The following is a 24,900-nucleotide window of genomic DNA, read 5'->3' as shown; positions in this document are numbered from 1 at the left end:
AGACTCCTCGTACAGAAACACAGCAGCAGCAGCAACTTCAGGAGCAGTGCATCAGCAGTTACGTTAATGAGTCCGCCATAAAACAGTCTGAGACACAGACGGAGACCGATCGTCTGCCGTAAAGCTTCGGTCGCACGTTGAACTCGAGCTGCTGATGAGGCTTCGGCGGAGTTCTGTAAGAACCTAGCGATGAGTGATAGGAGGACGCTGAGGTTAGAGTTACACAGGCCGAGCGCTAGCTGGGGGTCTTCTGGGAAAGAGGTATGGGGGGGGAGCGATGAGAGAAAAAAGTAAGGAAAGTGAGTGAGAGAGGGATAAAAGCTGAAATAGAAAGGTGGTGGTGGTGGTGGTGGTGAGGGGGGGGGGTAAAGATGATAGAAATATGAGGATGCAGATCAGAAATTAATGTAAGAAGGTGAGTGTGTGTGTGAGAAAGAGAGAAAGCGAATGAGAGGAGACAGAGAATGGGAAAAACAGATGAGGAAAGGAATGATGAATAAAAGGAGAGAGATGGAGAGAGAAAAGAAATGGGGAAACGAGTCAGAGTAAAAGAAAAAGCTTGAAAGAGATGAAAAGTGGAATGTAGGTCAAAAAGTGATTAGCAGCACCGAAGAGAAAAGGAAAGAGACATATAGAGAGACATTTACGGCAAATAGAAATCCATAGTGCGTAAGGGAACATACGCAGAGATATAAAGGAAATGGGAAGAGATAGAGAAAGAGACAGAGTATTTCTTTCATCCCGGGCAGATTTTTTCCTTCAAGACCGAAAGAAAAGAATGGATTTGCGGATGGATGAGAAGAGTTCGGAAAAAAAAAAAAAGCTGTTATATAAAACTGACATTCAGAAAGATGCAGGAAATGGATTCATTATAAAGACAACACCTTTTAACACACACTCCGAGTCAAAAAAAAAAAAAAAAGATTCCTTTCCTGATGGAGAATCTTCTTTCTTTTACTGCTCTCGCAGATCATATCAGTCCACATTCAGGAGTCATCTCTTACTCTTCCAAGACTGATGCATTGATTCGTTTGAGATTTGGTTTGTGCTCAAGGATTCAAGGGGGGGGGGGGGGGGGATTCAAAGGGGAAACTTCCCTGGTTAAGCTAAATATGATAGAATTTACAGGTACATCGTAAATTTTGGGATTTTTACTTATTAACATAGGAATTTTGCAGATACTGAACGAAAAATCAAGCGTTATGCGAAGGGGTTTACAATTTTTTAAGACCTTCCATTTTTTTTCTTTACTTAAACATACGTACCTACATTACGTTCACACTTTGTAAAACAACAAACTATGCGAATAATAATAATAATAATAATAATAATAGCTGCTATGCTAACATTTTGGTTGTGGTTATTGCGTAGGGGCGGGAATCTTGATGATTTTGATGATTTTTCTATTATACTGTTCAAAAACATTTATGTGAAAGGAAAAGGTTCTTAAAAAAAGACCTGGACGCACAAATTTTTACGAATTCTAGCCATTTTTTTAATTTCTATGTATTATATCGAAGATTTGAAATTTGTTTGAAACACTTCTTTTATGAATTTAGCTTGGTATGCGAGGTCTTGAACATGACATACATCTTTTTTCGTTTTTTTTGCCGTCATAATTTGTAACAATCTTCGCAAAGCGTAGGTTTCAGGCGTGATTTTTGCGCGTCTTTAATTCGACTAGCTAGCTCATCCGGTGTTTAACTTTCATCTAGTGCGTTTACAAGACCTCATGACCTACATTTTCTTACTTTTAGAGTTGTATATTAATAAGTCGGTCACTGATTTTGGTGCTTGGACTAATAACTATAAAATCCAGAGATGGGGTACTCGAGTCATATGACTTGACTCGAGTCAGACTTAAGTCGCAAATTTGACTCGACTTGACTTTGACTTGACGTTCATGACTTGAGACTTGACTCGGACTTGAGTTAAATGACTCAGAGATGGGGGACTCGACTTGACTCGAGTCAGACTTAAGTCGCAAATTTGAGACTTGAGACTTGCTTGACTTTGACTCGACGTTCATGACTTGAGACTTACTTGTGATTTGCACATGTGTGACTTACTCCCACCTCCGATAAAATCTTTGACCACTAATAGGTTCCTGGGACCATTTAAATGACACCTAGTTTGGACATATGGATAAAATCGTATCCTTCTTATTATTATTGTTTATCTATGACTTGCGTTACATTGTATTTAACAAGATTTGCTTCATTTCTTTTATAGATGACTCTACAGTCACGAACATAATCTTATATCAGGCTTCTGGCCCTTTAGGAAAACTTTACTCATCCATCCTCAGGAAAGGAGAGAGGACAGAATGAGCAGCGGTGGCTGGTTTTGGAAGGACATTGAGGCCCAAAATAAAGAAATAAAGAAAAGATCATTGCGCTATGAACTGAGACGTGGACAGTCCAAGGGACAGGTTGACTAACATTGGGCGTCATTTTTCAAACTAGATACAAACATTTTTTTTAGAAGAGCTTTTGTATAAGGAACTCACTAATGGCTGATATAAAACCCCTTGTATACCAGGGGTAACACTTGTAACCACGTAATCATGGCTGCGAAGCTTGCCATCAATTGGTGTGTTGATTGCGTAGATCTAAAGGAAACAGCGGGGGTCTGTGTTTTGCCCCTCAGGCTGCGAGAGGCAAAACACCGAGACAGATAGCTCAGGATGAGGTGAACAGTCTGTGGTTTATTATATTTACGATGCAACAATGGTATCATTTAAGGTGCAGTTCATAAAAAACAAGTAATAATATAATATAACTTTGGTTGGCGGACGTTCACCGTACAGTGCAGGCGACATGGTGGGACCCAGGAGGCTGGCGGCATGCAGCAGGATTAGGTAGCGTGGTCCTCTTCCATCTCTATGGGAACATCTGCTGAACAACCTCTTACCTCCTTGGAAGTTCTGCACCCCATGCAGCTCTCTCTCTCTCTCTCTCTCTCTCTCTCTCTCTCTCTCTCTCTCTCTCTCTCTCTCTCTCCAGGACTATGTTACATTACTGCATATGGTAACTCGTCTTACTCGTCACGTTTGATAAAAAAAAAATAAAAAATGCAGGACCAAACTGAACCTCAGCTTGATCTCGCTACAGATTTAACTTGTTATTGTTGTAGATCTCAAATGATTCCTTTAAACATTTGCAATGTTTAACTTTACTTGAAATTCTACATACTTAAAAATAACGTTTGTTTGAATCGAAGGACTTTCGAGTGTGTTTTTATTTTTATTCCGCTAGCTATCCTACAATCCTGCCTGCAGTATCATGACAGAAACATGCGCAAACAAGCTAACAAATGTATGACATATAAATCATACCAGTGCCCTAAGGAACCTGATTGAGACACACCCTAAAGTGTGTAAACATACAAGTTTTTTCATGGCCGCTGTGTAAAAAATAAACAACGCTAAATCATGTTTTTTTTTTGTGACATTGCTAATAGATTAATAAGTTTGTTGGATCGGATTGAGAACGTTAACTGTATATTAAGTCTATAAATCATAAGTGAAGCACTGAAAGGGTTAATGTAGGTTAAGACAGATTCCACACACACATATATACATACATACACACTCATTCAGGAAGCATACTCTATCTCCAGCTGCTTCCAGCTCTTTTCATCACGCTCGACACTGAGGCAGCGTGAACGCGTGTCTCGCCAGGGTGAAGAATTGCAGGCAGTGCGGAGGAAACTATTTATGAAACATGAATCACCGTTCATTAATCTTTTACAAACACGCCGCTGTCGTTATAAATCAAACCAGGCCACCACACACACACACACACACACACACACACACACACACACACACACACACACACACTCTTTTGTGCGGCAGCGTGCCGTAAATCAAAATCTCAACTTGTTCTCTTTGTTTCCTCCACACTCTCTTTCTCTTTTTTCTTCTTCTAGTCTTTCATCTGTTTACTTCTTGTGTACGTATCTAAGCGATCCTCCTTTCTTGTCTTTGGTATTGAATTTGATCTTTTCTGCCTTTTCTAACTGAAAAAAACAAAACAACCGATTTAACGTTTTTCAGTTAAGCGGCAAGCGAAGCGAGTAACACGGGTGATTAAAATTCAGCTAGTGAAGCAAAAGTAAGAATTAGTTCAGCAATAAATTGAAACTGTTGAGCAGAATTACGGTAATAGCTTAAACCAGGGTTGCCAGGTTCAGGTATTTCACACAAGACTTTTGATTTTCTCATAGTTTGAATTTTTCACACACAGTGTTATAAATTTCTTCATATCACACCATACTTCTTTGTGTATTTTTTTAAGATTTCTTGTGAACCAGCCCGATCTGGCAACCCGTTTATTAAGGGTTCAATACTTTGATTGAACCTGTGAACATTTTGTATTCGTGAAAAAATGTCTCGCCATGTCGAATGATGGCCTCGCTAACTCAAATCTAGTCACAGTTTTGAACTAGGAAGTGAAATTTTTACATTGCAACACGGTAAAACTAAACATAAACGCCTTCGGATGCTGCTCAGCCAATCAGATTTGTGGACTGGAACTAAATGCTGTACAATACCGCATGTTCACTCTGAAACTGTATGACAAGGACCATTCAAATGTCATGTTTAGTTTGGGTTTGTTAATCGTTCAGCAGGGAATCAAACAATAGCAGAAATGTTTCTATACTGTGATAATTTTTACTTAGGAACTGATTAGCATAGGTCTGCTATAAATAAGTGTGGTAATGTGGTAATGTCTATTGTTTATGAAGGACTTGTGGATTTAAAAAAAAGCTACTCTTCGATTTAAACGACAAACCTTCTAACTTTGAACTGATTGAATTGTTATATCTAGAAATTCACTATGAAACCCTGCCAGGTTAGCATAGCTTCTGCTAGCACATCATGCTAGTTTATCCAACTACACGTTTGTCTGTCCAGCAAAAGAGTGTATCGGTGCGCAAGCGAGCATGACACGGCTGCCAGATCTTGCCGTACTCCTAGACTCCACTCAAGTCCTAAGTGTGGACGCCAACATCTGCAGATGGGAGCTAATAAAAAATTGATGCTGCATGGTGCCAGGACCTTAATTACCCTGGAATGCAGAGCAGACTGGGAAGAGCCTTAGGACAAGGAATAGAGGAGTGTGTCTGCATTGAAAGAGGAGCCTTGTATAACACTCTCCTCCTACAGTGTATACATTTCCTTACATGACCTGCACGTCTGCTTCGGATTCCATTAATACTCCTGGTGCTGAAATCTAGAGTGTGAGCCAGGGTTTGTTTTCATTTACACACACGTGTAGTTTGTTATTGATAGATTCCCAGAGCAGCAATTTTTCCTGGTGTTTTTCTTTCCCCTAGGGGATGAAAATTGAGTGTATTGTGTGTTCCAGGGAGTAATTGACCATAAGCTGAAAAAAAAAAAAAACAATTTCAAATGTTGATGCTAGTGACATCAAGTAAAATGTAATAATTAAACCGAATTGTTTCTTGTTTCTCTCGCTCTATAGTTACGTTACTGGACTCGATGTCGGCTCTGGGGGACCTCGGATGGGAGGCGTATCCAGCAGAAGGGGTGAGTAGCAAAGGGGCGGAAAGTTTCCGGGAAAAATGTCCGGAAACTTTCCACAGGAACTTAATCTGGGGTATTTTTGAAATTTATAACACTCCTAATTTACTGCTTATTAAGAGTTAGTAAGGTAGTTATTAAGTTTAGGTATTGGGAACAATTAAGAATGTAGAATAAGGTCATGCAGAATAAGGCATTAATATGTGCTTAATAAGTACTAATAAATAGCCAATAATCTATTCATATTCATGCTAATAAGCAACTAGTTAAATGACCCTAAAATAAAGCGTCACTGTGCATGTTATGGAAGAATGCAAGTACATGCAGGGGGTTTGGCCTCAATGGCCCTCCAGTAAGCAGTGTGCTGTGTGCAAGTGACCGAGGAATGCAGGGTACAGATTCAACTTAAATTGCATAAAATCTTGTTGTTTTAAAATTCCCAGTTTATTTCCATATATTCCCGTTAATTCCCATATATTCCCGTTAATTCCCATATATTCCCGTTAATTCCCATGGAAAGTTTCCGGCCTTGAAAATTTTGCAACCCTAGTTAGGAGTCAAACTCTTTAACCATTAGGCCACGACTTCCTTTGGACTCTATCAGTAGAAAAAGAAATACTCTAGATGTAGAAAGGCCAGTAATTGTGTAGTTGAAGGACATCACTATAACAGCATTTCCAATAGTTACAATTTAAATTTCGATCTCAAAACTCGTGATATTTTTAAGCATTTACATGCTGTGTATGAAACCAGAACTGGATATTATTACTGAATTCCTTCCTTCCGGTGGAAGGTGCTTTAAATTTTTTCTCATAATCACACCGAAGACAAGACTCATGTCACGTATTTATGAGCATGTCAAAAAATGCAATATGTAGAAACATGTCCTCTGCATGTGAGTCCTTGTATATGTGCAAATCAAGGTCATCTTTAGGATTTCTACAGGGTATAAATAGCTAAGTAAAGTTATGGTTAGGTTTGGTGGTATGGTCAGACACAATTCCTTTGGTCAGACACAGGAGCTAAGCTTAGGATTTCTTAAATCCCAACATAACCATCGGTGTGTGTAAAAGAGACAGCGAGAAGGATAAGGAGATGAGAGAAGATCTGCTTCGTCTCTCTCTTTATATGATGCACCCAGCATGGGCTAAAAATAATCAAGTTAGCGAAAGTCAAACTGGGCTTTAAAGGAAATCAATCTTCAGGATTTCACAGCCGCCTGTTTTAATGATTTACCGGAGCAGCCAGAAGCTGGATCGGATCTCCGTACTTGTCTCACAAACAGACAAATACAAAGCAATTTACTTACTCCCTCTGCAAAGACCGGCCAGTATTAAACCTGATATTTTCCACTGTACTTGATCAGGAAGAATTTTTGGGACCAAAACTGAGTTTACATAACGTTACCATAATGCTGTACTTGCTGTGTTATCTAACCGGCCATTACAAAGGTGCAAATATGATTCATCCATCCATGTCGAAATGATCTAAGAGCTACAATGACATTTAGCACACAACATGGTTGAGTCAGATGGCTGTGAGAAAAAATCATCAGCGTACAATGACAGCATGGTAGAAGCGCAAGGATTTGTGGGTTTTAGTGATTACTGTACCGCTACAAAGCACCCTCCATTTAAATCAAGGAGATTAACAGGCATGATAATCTAGTGGGAATGTTAAGATTACACTGCAAAGGTCTGTTTGAGAAGGGATGGTATAGTAGGTCAGGATGATCTAGAGTGTGTTTGGATTAAAGAGAGTAGAAACAGCTGAAACAAAGGAGCCATTGCTAAGGTTTGTGGATTGTATCAGTCAGTTTCCCAAAAAAAACAGCTCCCAAGTCCTTGGTGTGATCCTAACCTTTGTGTTACTGTATACATGAGCTTCCTCCCAGTTCCATGTATCTCCATGTATGTGTGAATGGATTATTGGAGACCCAGCATTCCTGGGATAGGTTGATCGACTTTACTAAGGATAAATGAAACAGAGTTCTGATTGTAGGTTCCTCATTGATGCAGAGCTTAGGGTCTCTAAGTATTGCCTCTTGGCTGGCATGCATGGAGATTTCATTCTGGCCTTTGACCTTCAGCAGCCTTCCCCACCTTCAGACCAAAGGCAGTCGTTTCCCATGGCTGTTTGCTTAGCTTCACTGAGTATTTATCTTAGCAGCTCAAATGTGCCACTTGACCCTGGCAGGCCAGAACCAATTCCTTCATCCCCAAGCCAGATGTGAAGGCTTGGCTTTGGTTTGATGCTCCAAGTTAATTTCAGATGTGTGCGTGTGTGTGCGAGTGTGAGTGTGTGTGTGTGTGTGTGTGTGTGTGTGTGTCTGAAACCCAACAGGGATAGTTCACATTGGGCCGCCAGGAAACAGGTAAACCTAATTATGTGCTTTTCAAAAAGAACCCCTCCTTTAAAAAAACAGATGTTCTTTTGTGGTCTTAAAGACAGTAATGATCTCAAACTACCAGATAATTACTGTTGGAAATTCTGTTAAGTCAGTGAATTGACATGTTTGCCCTTCTTCAAAGTTGTCAGACAATGCCGAAAAATGACTGATGAGTAGAGGTTTTTTCTTTCGGCTTTTTTTTTTCTTCTTCTCAGTTCACCAAGGGCTGCAGGAACCAGACACCCACATTATCCTCCTGACAGCAGTGCTGCTTGAAAGAACCTAACCTTTACCTCCTGTCTAAACAGAATGCTTTTAACCTTGTGCATGTTCCATTGTGTATGTAGGCGATTGCTGGCCATTTTATGGTAATTGCATGTCGTTTATATGGTGACTCAACTCACCATATGGCATGGCAATTATTACATGTTGTGTCTGATGTGTGTGAGTGTGTGTGTGTGTGTGTGTGTGTGTGTGTGTGTGTCTGCGTCAGACACCCTGCTGAAAAAAAACTTCAATCACTTTGTAAAATGCTTTCTAACTCCCTGCAATGGCTTCCCAATGGAAATATAAAAGTTTAGTGCAGACTAACTTTTGAAAATAAATAAACAGGAACTCATAAGACTGTCTTTTTTGCCCGATGATTATTTCTCCAAATGTCACAATCATTGCACTCTGGGGAAAGCAGCCTACTTTTTTTTCTTTTCATCCAGAAAGTCATTCTATAGCAACGTCGATTTGATCCGTAATGTCCGCCTGTGGACCGAAGCGAACACACATATGTCTCTGTTTATACATAGGCAGTACCTGTAATTGACCCTTGTGTCTCAGTTGATATATTTTAACCATGCTCCATTTGTAATCGTGTCGTTATAGCCTGTAACGTCATGGCAGGTTGAGAAATGGCCTTGCAAATATTCGCTTCAATATGAGCAAAGCAAGCAAGAAAAACAGAACTCTTCACATTTTATTTGGAAAGGCGTTTTTATGTTGTGTTTAGATGGTAATCTGTGGTAAAGCTAGTCGAACGTAGTGAAACCGGACCTTGGGTGCAGCCTCATATAATCGTCTGATTTTAGACAAAAGAGCTAAAGAGCAGAGTATCAAAGACTTTCAAGCCATTTTTACACCTTCATTTCTCAACTTCATAAAGAATAGCACTTGATCCAGTGCACAATATATGTTTGTGTTTTATTTTTTACCTCACTTAAATCTTCAAAATGTATTTGCTACCAAAACAAAGGCAATCACGCTAACTAGCTAACTGTATTGACTACAAGGAGACACAGCTAATGTATATATAAATGCAATATTAAAACTGTAATCCTTAATTTCAGCAAAAAGTGTAATATTTACATAGGCTTGTCATTGTTTAAAGCGTTTCTCCCTTCAACATGACAAAAGCTACTCAAATAAGCATTAAATGCTGTGGTTTGCTTTAGATAGTTTTAGACAAGATGGGAAAAGCTTTAAAGAGACGACTTGTGAGTGATATAGACATTTGAGAACCCTGAGATTTTTATGTTTTGGCTCAAAGCTTGATGTTTAACCAGACATCAGTTAATTTAATAGTAACTCAAATCACTCAAGCGCTTAAATGAGATGGTGGTTTTTTGAATGTATCTCTGTGGCAAAATGAGATCCATATACCCTGGGATCTGGGTTTTATTTGGCAAAGTCGGAATCTTTTTTCGAGGGATCAGACATTCGAAGGATTGTTCCTGCCTGGTTTATTTTCTTTCTCTTTAAGAAATTGAGCTGTTTTCTTACACATGTGAGACGTGTCCTCGGGTACAGAACCTCACACAAGTGAAAGCAGATGCAGACAAAGTTGCATAGACTTTACCACATACTGTATGTATATTAAAAACTAACACACATACACAAGCTAATACCTTATAAGATGAGATTATAACCTGAAAATTCATTGAAAAACTCATTAACGTTCGTGGACTGTTTCTGGCCCCCATTAAAAGCATGTTTATTTGAAGAAAATGTTGTTTTATTTTGAGTACTTAGCTTTGTAAGTATTTAGTTTGAGAGAGATATTTCTGACATTTTCAGGACATCGTGCTGCTTACCATGCGAGGAAAAATATGCTTGTTTCAACAAAATGCAGCTGTCATTTGAAAAGCTAACTGTTTTCTTTTTGGTTTCTGAGGTAAAGCAAAGGTTTTGGGTTTTCGCACAGTAGTAATTAGCATACCCATATAGCACACAAACAGCTAGCCAACATCAGCACAATGTGTGTATGTACAGTATGTCTCAACAATGTAACATGGAACTTAAGCCATGTTAATTGGATAGTCATCAGAGTATTGTCTCTTTGTCACAGCTAATGCACATTTCTGGTTAACACAAAGTTATGAAAGGGCAGGAGAATGGAGTTAGCAATAAAGCTAAACCTAAACCTAAGATCAGTCTAACTTATTGAAATGTTTCGTAAAGGTACTTTCAGTGTTGTATAAAGTATTAGAAAGCAATACATGAGTAAAAGTACAAGTATCGTACTGTATAGTACTGTACTTAAGAATCAAAAGTCATTTTCTGATATTTAATGTACTTAAGTATTTGAAGTAAAAGTAAAAACGCGGAGCGTAACGCAGTCTAGGAACAGTGATTCACCAAACCTCCCTTATTACAGTCGCACAAATTTCTTATGATTTTATTTTGTAGTAACGAGTAACGGAGATACTTAGTGGAAATATAACGGAGTTAAAGTATACATTTTATCTAGGAAATGTAGCGGAGTAAAAGTAAAAGTTGACAAATTTAAATAGCAAAGTAAAGTACAGATACGTGACATTTCTACTTAAGTACGGTAATGAAGTATTTGTACTCCGTTACATTACAACACTGGGTACTTTGTATAGTAGAAGGTACTAACATGGAGGACATGAAGTTCAACATGAGGGTGCAAGCTAAACCCTTAGAGTTCCAGATTTAGTTATTCGTTCACACTTAATGTTTGGCTTTACCTTGTACAATTGTGCTGGGGCCAATAAAGCCCCAATGAATTCATTAAGAATGGTTTCTCAGTAGCATGACAAGCTGTCTTCTTAAAAGCAGCCAGAGAGTTTAATACAGAAACAGTAAAAGTTAGCAACTCTTATTCCTAATAGTACATAATATGCAAAATATATCCTCATTAACATTTAACATTTTTCCTGCTTCCTTCTTTAGTGGGAGGAGATCAGCGTGATGGACGAGCGCAACACGCCCATGCGCTCATATCAAGTGTGCAATGTGATGGAGGCCAACCAGAACAACTGGCTCCGTACTCGACACATTGCCCGTCATGGTGCTCAGCGCATCTACATCGAGATCAAGTTCACGCTACGTGACTGCAACAGCCTTCCTGGAGTCCCTGGGACTTGCAAAGAGACGTTCAACATGTACTATCATGAGTCCAACAACGACAACCTGTGGTTTATCAAGGAGAGCCAGTACGTCAAGATTGACACAATTGCCGCAGACGAGAGCTTTACCCAGACCGACGTTGGTGACCGCGTCATGAAACTGAACACAGAGGTTCGGGATATCAGCAACCTGAGCAAAAAAGGTTTCTACTTGGCTTTTCAGGATGTTGGTGCATGCATCGCGCTTGTCTCCCTACGGGTTTTCTATAAGAAGTGCCCGACTGCTGTGCACAACCTGGCGCATTTCCCTGATACAGTGACAGGGGGCGACTCTGCTCTTGTTGAGGTGCGTGGATCGTGCGTTAACAACTCTGAGGAGTTTGAGTCACCGAAGATGTACTGTAGTGCCGACGGTGGGTGGCTGGTACCGATTGGGCGCTGCATCTGCAAGCCAGGTTTCGAGGAGGGCAAGGACTACTGCCAATGTGAGTATCTTACAATGTTAAACCACAGAACAGTTAAATTCCCAATTCTGTTAGGTCAGAAAGTGTTTCTATATTGATTTTATTACCAGAGTTTGCATGTTCTCTCCATGCTTCAGGGGTTTCCTTCAGGTACTGACAGGCATCTCTAAATTGGCTGGTGTGTATGTGTGTGATTGTGTCCTATAATGGGTTGACAACTTGTCTAGGGTGTCCAATCCCTTGTGTCCCTAGTTCCTGAGATAGATTCCTGGTTCTCTGACATCCTGTGTAGGTTAATGATAAACAGATTACAAAAATTTGTAAACATTAATAGGGTCAATATTTCTGTTTACAGAAGAACAGAAGGAGTCTCCAGTGTCACCGTGTTGTATTAGTAAGGTTTCTTCAACAGGAATATCATCAGGACTTTCAAATTTCTTATTTACATGGCAAGGGATTAATGGTCATTGATTAATTTCCTATAACAATAGGCAGAAAACTTTACAGAATAAAGCATAAGATGTTTGTTCTTCGTTAAATAACAACACACCTTCCATGCTTGTTCTTGCAAATGACCTTTTACTCTATCACGAATTGGAACATTAATATAAACCTTGTAGCCAGAACTGCAGCAGCGTATTATATAGCAAACAAAGCAACACCTATAGACCGTTCAGATTCAGGAATTCAAAAGAGCCGTGTTATAAATGAACTCCCTAGACAATCCCCTTGCAGTATTTTGTGCCTCAGCGCCGGTGTTTTTCGTGCGAAATTTATTTCGCTGCATTATTTTGAGTCCCTGTAAATTTCACAGAGATTTATAGCATGCTCGGCATTGGCTGCCTGTTCATATTTATAATATTGCTGGGAAAATTTGGGTCTGACCTGAAGCTGTTACGTAGTGGTTACTGTGTATGTGTGTGTGTGTGTGTGTGTGTGTGTGTGTGTGTGTGTGTGTGTGTGTGTGTGTGTGTGTGTGTGTGTGTGTGAATAGCTTAAGGCATTGGTGAGTCACGCCTATTCATCCTAAGCCGCTATTCCTCCTGGTTAGAGAGGACGTTATTGAGATGTAACTTTCTTCAAAGCATTTGCTCAGGCGGTTTTTTTATTTTTTATTTTATTTATTTATTTATTTTTTAAATCCTGCCTGCAGATTCAGACATATAGTGGGTACATCCGTGTGTCTGACGTTCCTTTTCAAACGAAGATACTGAACTAACTACATCTGTTCTTATGCCACGTCCCATTAAATCGCCATAATATAGTACGATAGTTCAATACCCTCGAATCACAACTTACACACTTTTAAACAATTTGTTCCTCTCAGACAGAGCTTTGAAGAGACAATGGAGATCTATTCTTATTATTAATACCTTCTACTGTAATGGCTGCCCAATGACTTAATGCAATTATTAATGGCTAAGCTGGAAGTGCAGCATGAGTTCCATTGCAGGACTAGCCAAGTGTGTAGACGTGTGTTGAGATAAGTTGACCTGTGTTGAGGTGTGATGTGTGTAGACGTTTGGTGAGGTGTGAAGAGTCGTATTGAGTAGTAATTAGGTGTGGTGAGGTGTGTAGAGGTTTGTTGAGGGGTGAAGGGGTGGGTAGAGGTGTGTTAAGGATTGTTGAGCGGTTTGTTTTGATGTAAAAACATTTACAGCATTTAGCGACTTACATTTTATCTCATTTTAATACAACTGAGCAATTCAGGGGCAGCTTAGTGGATGTAGGAAACGAACTCACAACCTTCCGATTGGTAGCCCAAACCCATAACCAGTAGGCTACCATATCCCAAGGTGTCTATAGGTGTGGTGAGGTGCATTTGGGTTTGAAGGAGTGACTAGATGTGTGGGAAAGTGGGTTTAGGTGTGTAGCAGTGTTGTGGGTGGGGTTATGGTCTGCCGAGGTTTGGTTGGATGAGGTTTGTATAGCTGTGGTGAAGTGAGATGGGGTTTGATGAGGTCTTAAGAGTTGTAATAAGGCGTGTAGAGGTGTTTAAAGGTTTGATTATGTATGATAAGGTGTAAAGTCATGGCTGTGTTGAGGAGTACAGAGGTGTGATGAGGTATGATGAGGAGGTATGTTGAAGTATGTAAAGGTGTTGTGGAAAGAGATCTGCTGACGTTTGGTGTGGCAAAGCGTGTAGAGGATATGCAGAGATGTGCTGAGTTGTGTTGAGATTTGATGGCATGTGAAGGGCTAGGGAGGGGTGAGGTGAGGTGTGGTGAGGTGTGTTGTGGTATGCAGAGATTTGCTGAGGTATGTTGATGTGTAGTGAGGCGATTAGAGGTTTTCCAATATGTGCTGCCGTGTGAATTTCAGGTAATTGTTGCTATTAAGCTATTACACTGACTATAAGTTACAGCATGAAAACCAATTAGTTACGCCATTGTATTTTCTTCCTGGAAGGCAGCATGATTGAACAAGCCAACTAAATAAAGAATATCCATGCTGGAATAAACAAGTAACAGGAGGCATCATACAGTACCTTCATCATTTCTGCTACTAGATTTAAAACAAATGGTAAATCTTTCACCCTTATGCTGTTCGGATTAAGTTGGAATTCATTTTATTTGTTTTTCATTGTAGGCTATACAGCTAGATTGATATATATGTATGGGCCTTTTTACACCCGGTCGCTTCATGTGTTGTCTCTGATCCGATAGCTATCTGATTTGTTAAAACTGTTCCATTTACATCAGGCCACATAAATGCGTCTCGGCGAATCGGATATCAATCCGATCTTTCTACTCTCGCCCAAAATGCAAATATATTTTAGCTCATTTCTGGGGTAATTGAAATGGAACACGCTTTGGTGTGTGCGGTTTTCAGAATGCAATCAAAAAGAAGACGTAAAGACTTGTTACGACGGTTATGCTACAAAAAACAGCATTCACTGTTTGCTGCATTTTCGCTGGCGGCAGCAGCGCGTTTTAAGCCTCGACGAGACGCCTGGGTGAAAGATCACCTGCGAGTGTCAGGACTCAACCCGGACTTTTGGCCACGTGCCTTTTTGTTTATCTTCCTCATCACGTGTCTGCCCCGCCTTCGTCTGCCCCTCCCTGTCTTCACACCTGATCCTTATTGTGTCATCGTGTCTTTTTATATTTAAGTGGGCCGCGTTGCTGAGTGCAGCGCGGAATCATTAGTTACGTTTACCCCTCGTCATGTCTAGTCTTTGTTAAGTGTCTTCATTTGTATTGCTTTTGTTATCGTCTTTATGTCGTTGTCTTTACCATTTATTAAACCCCTTTCATTTGAAGCTATCCTGCATACGGGTCTGTCTCCTTCCGCTTCCGGTTGTGACAGCGAGTGACGTACTTTCGTTTGGGAGGAGTATAGCGCTGACGTATGTGGCTCGAACAACCACATGCATTTACACCTGTCCAGTTTCATCTGAAATGCGTCCCAGACCACCTCCTGAAGGGGTTTGTACAATCGGGTTTATATCCGTCTCGAAACCGTTTCAGAGGGTATTTAGACCTGGTCTTTTTACCATCGGATAGCTATCTGATCACAAAAAACGCAGGAAGTGACCAGGTGTAAATAGGCCCAATGAATTGTTAACTGATATTAGAAGCTAGTCCTAATTGTAACAAAACAAAGTTTTCTCAGCTTAAAATAGTGAAATTGAATCAGACTTTCAAAGTCCCCACGATTTTGCTAGGCATTACATGTAATCTATTTCTTTTGTTTTGTACTTTTATTTAGAAAGCAATTCAGTCCATGTAGACCCTGTGGCATATTTTGAGACCGTTTGCCGGTTCTTTAGCAGACATCTTTGTAGGTGTTTTGTAAAAGCTCTGTGAGGTTAACGGGAATCAGATGACAGCTGTGCTTAAAGCATCATAGAGCTGGAGAAAGATTATTGGACTTCGATAAATCCCCAGGAATGAAATTGCTAATCCTCCTCATAGCAGAGGGTAAAAGTGTTCAGTAGTAATTCTTTTTTTTTTTTTTTTTTTTTTGGATGGTGTTGGGTTTGAATTCCGGGGTGCTACGGTGGGAAAAATAGTCAAGGACAAAATCTTGAGAAACTTCTCTTCACCAATTCTGTGTGTGTTACCGTTTAAACTAAAACTAGGCCAATTATCTTGTCCGCTGCTTCGTTTTTAAGCACTATCTTGGTCATAATTGTATCCAGGTGTGTAGCTGAGGTGCAGGTAACATTGATCCAACATAAAAAATAAAGTTGCATGATTCACCCTCTAGTCCCACATTTCCCATTCGTTTCAGAGCTCAGCAAACGAAAGGTCAGCCTGCTGAAATGAGACACATTGAAATTGAGACTCACTTTTTTTTTCTCCCCCAGCTAGCATAGCATCCTTTAGACAGTGTAGCCGCTAATGGATTCATTAGCTGGGCTGAAACGGCAACACAGACTAATTGTTGACATTTTGCACAGCGTTGTTTTTGTAACCTTACCACTCCTGGTAAAATGTATTTATTTATTAATTTTTATTTATTTATTTATTTATTTATCTATTTATCTATTTATCTATTTATTTATTTGTTTGTTTGCACTGAATGGCTTTCTTGTGGCTTTCAGTAATTGTCACCCCTTCTCGTCCAGCAGCTGCAAGCGTCAGGGACCGCTCATTTGACGAGACAGTCTGGCTCTGTGTTAAATATTCATAAGGTTTCAGGAAGATGTGGCTTAAAAAAAAAAGCTAAGTGCTTTCATTTAAAAAAAAAAGACAAACAAATAATAGAAAATGATGAAATTCAATTAGACTTGGCTACTCGCTGAGTGTCCCCAGTGATCATTTGGAAGTCGGCAAGGTCCGGGATTTGAATGCCAAGTAGAAAACGTGTGTATATGGATTTTAGTGAGCCTCCCTGGTCTTTATGACACATCCGTCGTCTTTTTTTGTGTATGAAAGATTCATATCGGTGAAGCCATGTATGTATTAGTAGCCATACTTTCTTTAATTTTTTTTTTTTTTGGGGGGGGGGGGGACTTTGGTGATTTAGCATGCTGCTTTCAAAGCTAAGACTTTCAGCTCTTGTTGAAGTTTTCTAACGATAATGATATTGATTTGGGTTGAGGAATGAAATTTTAATCATAATGTTTCAAAAATAGACTCAGCGGCTAAAAAAATTTTCCTGGAATTTTCTTTGAACTCTTTTACAGTAAGAAGATTACCCAATAGCCTTATCTATATATGCCTGCATAATGGTCATTGAAAAAAGGTTTTCCACACCCATGTAAATCCTACAGCTAACATAACACTCTATATATAAATATATACATACACACATTTTTATTGCATGTTCATTCTGGCCAGAAACCATCTCAGCTGCATCGCCCATGGATTGATGTAGCCGATTGTCCATCAAAGACGGACCTGGTCCTTTTTTTAGTGCGTTTTCCAGCTTGATGCAGCTTGCAAGTTGCCCGTGACTGCTGTTCCTTGTCCTCCATGGTCTTTGCCCTTCTTAGAATGTAATTACAGTCCCAGAAAGCTGATCTTAGGCCAGAACGTCAAACCAGACTAGAGTAGATTAGCATGCTCCAGCACACCAGCTGTCTCAGCGGAGAGCTCATTAAATCAGGACCTCTTTCAGCACTGCAGCACGGCACCATCTGATAAGAACCTACAGTCCACAGGTCAGTGATTCGGCATAGAGCAGAATCTTCTATCTCTATCTCTCCTGACTGTTTATTTCAGAAACGTTACAGGAATTAGGCATGATCGGTTCTCTGTACCGTCGAGAATAGATGGTGAGATTTTGGAGACATTATTTTGGGCTTTAAATTGCACTACATTATAAAGAGTAATGTGTTTGACCTATCACTGGGAGTACAAACCCCAACGATGCTACAGCCACCTGTAGTCGGATTCCAAGTGACCATAATTGCATTTACATTTACAGTATTTGGCAGACACCCTTAGGCAGAAGTGCTTTGTTGCCTCCATCAAAAACACATCCTCATGCTAGTACAAGTAGGTCAGTGTCTAAGAATACTCTTAAGCTAAAACAGAGAGGCTCTTGAATCTTTGTTTGAAGACAGTGAGGAAGTGGGTGCTAGTACCGAGATCTTGATGCAGGTCTAGCAAAGAATCAAGGAATCAAAATCTCCTCAGGGAATCAAGGATCATGAATGCTGTGCTCGAGGGTCGAAAGGAACATAGCGGAGATAAGGGTTTAATTGTCTTAGGTACTGTAGGTGTTGATCCGTTTTAGCTGTAGGTAAGCATCAGTGTTTTAAATCTGATGCAGGCAGATTACAGAAAGACGGTGAAGGGAAAACAGAAAAAGTCACTGTTGTGGAAGAACCTTGGGAGATACAATGAACAATCATATGAGTCACCTCCATGGAAAGAAATGGCAAAACCCTCTTAGTGTTGTAACGAGAAACCCTTCAGGAACGAATCGGGTCGAAATGAGAGAGGCTGTTTGTCCAGAATTACCCCAGGACTACCACAGAATTCTCACTTGGGTCTTTCTAGAACTGGAACCAAATATTCAAGTCTGTACTAAGAACCAATTATGGGCTTCGTTCTCTGCGTTTAACCCATCCAAAGTGCGCACACACACACACCGTGAACACACACCCGGGGCAGTGGGCAGCCATTTATGCTGCGGTGCCCAGGGAACAGATGGGGGGGGTCGGTGCCTTGCTCAAGGGCTCCTTAGTCGTGGTATTGCCGGCCCGAGACTCAAACCCACAACCTTAGGGTTAGGAGTCAAACTCTCTAACCATTAGGCCATGACTTCCCCCCAAAATAGTAGGCACTAGGTTCAGTTCACTTTTACTGTTTTACTTTGATCCCAACTCTCAAGCACTAATGTATGCTGCTTTGTAAGTCACGGCATGTCACTGGATACGAATACCTGCAAACATAAGCATAAATGTAGACTCCCACGGGATAGATGGTTCCTAAAAGTTCCCATGCCTGATGCAGACCACACTACAGTAACTCTACAGAACTCAAACCCTAACCATAGGAAGCAAGCCCAAATGCAACACATTTTTACCAGACCAGGGATTTGTTCTCTCAGCTGCTCCTGGGCTCAAAAAAAGCTTTCAAACTTTAGCAAATATACGAAATTGATTTCTTCCAACGGTAGCCGTCATGCGAAGGGGAGTCAGCTCGCCGAACCACTACGTTTAGAGAAACATTTGGTAAAAAAAAAATTTGAGCTAACCTTAATGCAAGCCCTGTTCTCAGTACCAGTTGAGTGGTACTTGATAGGATGCCATATGAATGGTCGTGCGGAATGATACGCAGATTAATTTCCATCTTATTTCAGTATATGGAGTAAGCTGGAATGATTTTAGCTATGTTTTTAGCATTGACTTGGCATTTCGAATTATTGTAAACGTGGACCTTTGTCGGCTCGCGTGTCGTGAGAAGAAGAGCTCTCGGTAATTATCGTTTGCAGCTTCTCAAATCAACTCTGTAGCCATTATAAACCAACAAATTACTCAACAAAATGCAGTTGCGACCTCTTTTATTGTGCTGCACTGCGAGCACAAAAGCACGGCATAATAATTCACCGCTGTGGCCCTTATTTTGCAGCATCAGGGGATTATGTAACCATTAAAGTGAGTTCTGCTGTCATAACACTTATCTCCTTGAGATCTCTCCGTCTCTCCGTGTTTTCTTCCGTGTGGACTCTTCACTGTCTCAGGTGTCAGTTTGTCTCACGCGCATACTTATTCTGCGTCTCAGTTTTCTGTCTGACTTTCTCCTTTCTTGGGGGTGGGCTGAAACAGGCCGTTCAAGCTGACTACGTCTGCCACGACCAATTATGGTCCCAACATGGAGACCTGGGAAGCCCATACACCTGCCATCTCTGTATCTCTCTTTCACTCTGTCTCTGTCTCTCTCTCTCTCTCTCTCTCTCTCTCTCTCTCTCTCTCTCTCTCTCTCTCTCACACTCTCACACACATTGTGCTTTATTGAAAAGGAGCTAAAGGAGACCCACACGGAAGGCCACTTATCAGATTAGAGCTTGAGCGAATCACTTCAACAGCGAACCTAATAGTTGCTGGAGCTGACGGCTGTCTAAGTGTGTGTGTGTCTGTGTCTGTGTGTGTGTTACTGAATAGGAGTGTAATGCCCCAGTACTCTCCTGGCATTCATACATAAGTGGGTGCCACTTTGTGTTTTGTACTACTTCAGTTCAACTTCTTTTTTCTGTATGCTTTCGAGTGTAAATAATGAGAGTTACTAAAAAATATATATTTTTCTAATTCCTACTAGTTAAACATACTCCAGGGTTTCCCGCAGAAATTTTTTTTGTTAAGGCGGTAGGGTTGGGGGGGGGCTTCTTTGTGAGATAGACCACAGACTCTGTACTACGTTTAACAATTAGTAAAAACAGGCACGTGCAACCTAGCTAGCGGGTGAAGAACTCAAACAACAAAATCACCAGCTAACTTACTTCAAATTTGCAAGAACTATAGACTAATACAATAACAGGCTTAAATAAACCCAAAACTTACAGTTCTCACGGACATGCGTTTTATTAACTGGCTAGTTATCCTCCAGACAGTGACGGACCACGTCTTTCTCTCATTTCGGCTGTGTGGCGCGCGTGCCCGCTCGCGGTATGAAGCGTGTCCGCGCTATTCTCTGAGATGCACTTCACGGCCTTTTTTTTGGACAACCTAGGGCGGTAGGGCTTCCGAGCTTAGGCGGGCTGCTCGAACTACAAAGTGCTGCGGAAAACCCTGTTCTCAGATGTTTTACACACTGTTTTCTGTTTGCAGTTGAATTGTAGTAAGTGAGGATTATGTATGGTTTCTAAGCAGAGGGACATGGTGGCTGTCTGGCTAGCACTAAACCTAACCCTGTACCCTTGGGGTTAGTCACTAAGCATAGTTCTCCCTATGTTTCAGGGGTTTCCTTCGGTTCTCCGGTTTCCTCCAGGAGTCTAAAGATTGTCCAGAGTGTGCGTGCGATTTTGCTATATGATGGGCTAGCATTCTGTACCCCTGGGATAGGCTCCAGATTGTAGATGTAGGAAAAACAAGTCAAAAAAAAGTGAATGGATTTCTAAATTTATAAGAATCAAAAGTGAGAGGAAAAATTTCAATAAAATTGTGACATATCAGTCATGAAAAAAATCAGTCACACTACAGTATGTCATATAAAAAATCTTGGTACTCGTTCAAAGTGTCTAAAATGAAGAAGTTTTCGTTTTACTCAGAAGAATTCATTTTACTCAGTCGCTGTCATATTAAGACCTAGATTGGACAAATTACCATTTGAAAAAGGCAGGGAATGCTTTTGAAATGCGTACACCCTTTATGTTTCCCATTTATTCCGATAGTCAATCTTCAGGGAGCTTTCTTTAAAAAAAGGTCTGCGGAGTAATATTGTGATATGTGAACGTATCAGAAGTTAAACCAGATGTGAGGCAAGGTTAATTGTCAAACCTGTAAAAGACATTTTCCTCATTTTGAAAGCTCTTTTAACTTCCTTTTGGGAAATGGCGTGGACTTTTAAATCTGACAAGTCATACTTCAAGTGGAAGGTAAGAAGTTGACATGTTGCCATGTTGCCAGACATAAGAAATGGCTGAGTAGTTGCCAGTTTTTAATATATATATATATATATATATATATATATATATATCTTTTTTTTAAATGTCGAATTTTTGAAGGTCAGACACTCCCTGAGCTAGTGCATTATTCCAGCGTGACACTTTTTCCACGTGTCTTTCTCTCTCATCGAAAACTGCAGGGTGGCTCTTTCTGCTCTGTCAAAGCAGCAGGGCGTTATGGGCCGAGAGCCAGATGTTTCCGTGGGGGGTCTCGATGGTGAAAAAAAAGGTGAACATGCTTTCCGTATAGCAATCTATCGCTCTTACTGCTCACTCCATCCGCTCCAGCTGTTACTCATTTTCATCCAGCATGTCGTTCCTCCTTCGCCTTTCACCTTTTCCCGCTCCGTTTTCTTCCTTTCGGATGCAAATCGGGTACATTTCTATGCAGACTATTTCTAATACATGAGGGAAACAAGGCAAGGGAGGGGTGGTATTGGGGGGGGGGGGGGGTTTAAAACAAGTCCAAAGAACAAGCCTCCCGGTAAATGGATGTTCTTTTAAAACACCTCGCGGGCAAATATAGGTCCTGCATTCCCCATGGACGAAGAGAAGTGGGAGAGTAAAAGGTTTAGTACATATTTTATTTTAATTGGATGCATCCAAACAGGGCCTTTTTTTTTGCAATGTTATGCAGACTTAAATAATGATCTTGTTTAGTACACGATTGCCCAGGCGAAGAAGAAGGGACAGTATTCGGAGATGGATACAGAGAGCGTAAATGGCTGGTTTTGTCATTTCTAATTTTCAGTCTCTTTTCAACTTAAAATGTTAATAGATGCCTTTATTTGTCACCTATACCTTACAGCACAGTGAAATTCTTTCTTCACATATCCCCACTTTGGAGGTTGGGTTCAGGGCACAGCGTTAGTCCATGATACAGCACCACTGGAGCAGAGAGGGTTAAGATCCTTGATCAAGGGCCCAACAGTGGCAGCTTGGCAATGCTGTGGCTTGAACCCAGAGCCTTCGAGCAATAACCCAAAGCCTTAACAACTTGAGCCACCACTACCCCTTGTGGACATCTGCACCACATTGGCTGGTTAGAGCTAGAATGCTTCTTACCTTGAAAACCTTCCAGAAACATGTTCAGAATAACTTATGTTAGTTCTTAATAATTCTTATAGAATATTATGTACGGTATAATATGTATTAATAAGGTATCATGCTAATCGCTAAGCAGCTACAGCTGTAAACATGATATATAGCTAAAGGAAGCTGGCTACACACGCAGGCAATCAATCATCTGTCCTCTATCTTCCAGCTTAAGGAGACTGTTGTATAAGAAAAGCAACCACTTTGGTGTAAAGATGTGTTTCCAGATGTGTGCCATGTTCCTATTGACCTCTGTGCTGGAACAGCTTCAGCAATGTTGAGCCAAAAAAAAAAAAAAAGCACAGCTATTATTAATAATGCAAAGCTTTCCTTACCTGAGGCATTCTTGGGTCTAAACTCATGACACTGGGTCTAAACTCACGGACCTGCATTTTGTCAAGCTAGTTTTTTGTCAAAGATCGATGCTTTATTACCATGATCATCTTGACAGAGTGTTAAATCTATGACCAGCGTTATTTTTTTCTTCTTCACCCCTTCAGCTTTTACCCCTCACACGATACACAGAAGAATGATGATTTAAGGAATAGTGTAAAAAAAAAAAAGTGCATAAAAATGTTAGCAAATGCTCAGCTAGCTAGCAGCAACATTGTTAGCTAAAGTGAAAGACTAGCAGTGCGAGATTTTACTGTACTTTACAGCCGTTGTAAACACTTTTTTACCTCTGGAACTTTCTGGAACTCTCTTTTGAACTACTTGTCTATGTACAGTATATATATGGCCTTTCTTTCATTAGCAGAAGCTTAATTTTGATAATGTCACCATGGAGTTTGAATCCCTGCTCAGACATTGCCGTGATTTAGATCGATGCATATCTCGGCGTTTAAGAGGCAGAAGCTAATCATCGCTAATACTGCAAGCGAGTGAGGTTTGTTCACCATTTCAAGGTCAGCAAACTTTAGAGGGAAGCAAGGTTATTATTGTTGCCTGAGGATCTAGGAGTTTCTCAGCTAATTACAGTGACAGACTTTTAGCTCATGGCTTTCATCATGCTTCATTATGAGGACACGAATTGTTATTATTTTTGTCGTGATATTTATATCTAGACACCTGAGCCCGAGTCCGTGGAAGAGAGAAACGGATAGACGAAGGGAACGAGATAGGCAGAGGAAGACACGGGATAGCAAGAGGAAGGAGAAAAGTGACAGGAAAAGAACGAGAGTCCTGTTGACTCTCCATCTTGTTCTGGTCCATCTTTTTTTTTTTTCTTACTGAATAATTCATAGCTCTGGCTTGCAGGAGCATCTGAGCATATCATGCGGGATAATGCGATACTTAATTCGAGTATTTGAAGATTAGCTCTTTTTTAATGATTAACAATTGATTTGTTTTCCTCATATACATTCACTGTTACACTATATAACATGCTATAGAAACTTTTTGCTATTTTTGAACACTTGTTGTATCTTGTATCTTACAAATCTAGCATGTCACATACTGTAAGATAACCTGCTTCATTTATGTGTAAGGCTGAATAAATCTGGTCCTATGTTCCAAGGGTTCTCTATTCCCCAGATTTATATGGCATATAAACACACGACAAGGGGCCCTATATTCCTATGGTCCTATATTGCCCATATTTAGATGGCATATAAACACATGATAAAGGGGCCCTATGTTCCATCGGTCCTATGTTTCCAGTGTCCTATAATTCCAGGGTCCTATGGCACATAATGAACACATAAGAAGAGGCCTTATATTCCCCTGGTCATATGTTCCCAGAGCTCTATGTCCCCAGAGTCCTATGTTCTCCATATTTAAATGGCGTATAATAAACACATCATAAAGGATGTTCTGTTCCCAGGGTCCTATTTTGTCCCTTTTATGACAGTGTACTGTGAGTCTATAGGCTACATTATGATTTTTTTTTCCGTTTAGTGTACACTACAGTTAACCTTTTGAAAGATTTACTTCACTAGTGTTAATGGTATATTATACTAGGGAGCATAGGACCAGAGAAACATAGGAACCTCTGCCATGTGTTCATTACATGCCATATAATAATGTAGGGAATATAGGACACTAGCAACATAGGAATGATCCCAGCTGATTACCTCACAACCTCACAACCACTCAAATACCTCACAAGTAACTGTTGGTGCTAACTCTAGCAGGTTCTCTGTGTACTACTCTGGGTCCATTTCGGTCTTAGCTCAAATGTTCCCTCACAACAATACCCATTAAAGCCCCTGCTGCCTCACATATCCTCCAACACCTCAGGACTCCTATTTATCCATAAAATCTGAAGAATTGCAGTAACGCTCAGGCTCTCTACTCTATTCAGTCCCTCCGGTCGGCCTTAATTAAGACCGAGGAAAAGCCGCTGACTCTGCCTTTGAAGGCTGCACTGCTACAAACTATATTATGGTAAGCCAATTAGACAGAGTTAAGCGAGCGCACAGTGTGTTAGCGCAAAGCCGTTAATGTTTTAGCAGCTGTGAATCCCTGAACGACCTGCTTTCA

The 24,900-nt window shown here is 40.4% G+C and overlaps 1 protein-coding gene across 3 annotated transcripts in view; it reads left to right on the top strand.

Annotated features, from left to right (window-relative positions):
• Positions 1–24,900, top strand: part of epha4b (eph receptor A4b) — a 93,693-nt gene that overhangs the window by 12,087 nt on the left and 56,706 nt on the right. For all 3 annotated transcript variants that reach the window (XM_027148623.2, XM_027148625.2, XM_027148621.2), the window contains 2 exons: positions 5,493–5,557; positions 11,124–11,784. In XM_027148623.2, the coding sequence (XP_027004424.1) occupies positions 5,493–5,557; positions 11,124–11,784 (726 nt within the window). The remainder of the gene's footprint in view (positions 1–5,492; positions 5,558–11,123; positions 11,785–24,900) is intronic.

Source organism: Tachysurus fulvidraco, chromosome 1, assembly GCF_022655615.1.
Source record: "Tachysurus fulvidraco isolate hzauxx_2018 chromosome 1, HZAU_PFXX_2.0, whole genome shotgun sequence".
In the NCBI taxonomy this organism is placed as follows: domain Eukaryota; kingdom Metazoa; phylum Chordata; class Actinopteri; order Siluriformes; family Bagridae; genus Tachysurus; species Tachysurus fulvidraco.
Note: the sequence above shows the minus strand (reverse complement) of the source record. Positions and strands in the feature narration are given on the sequence as shown.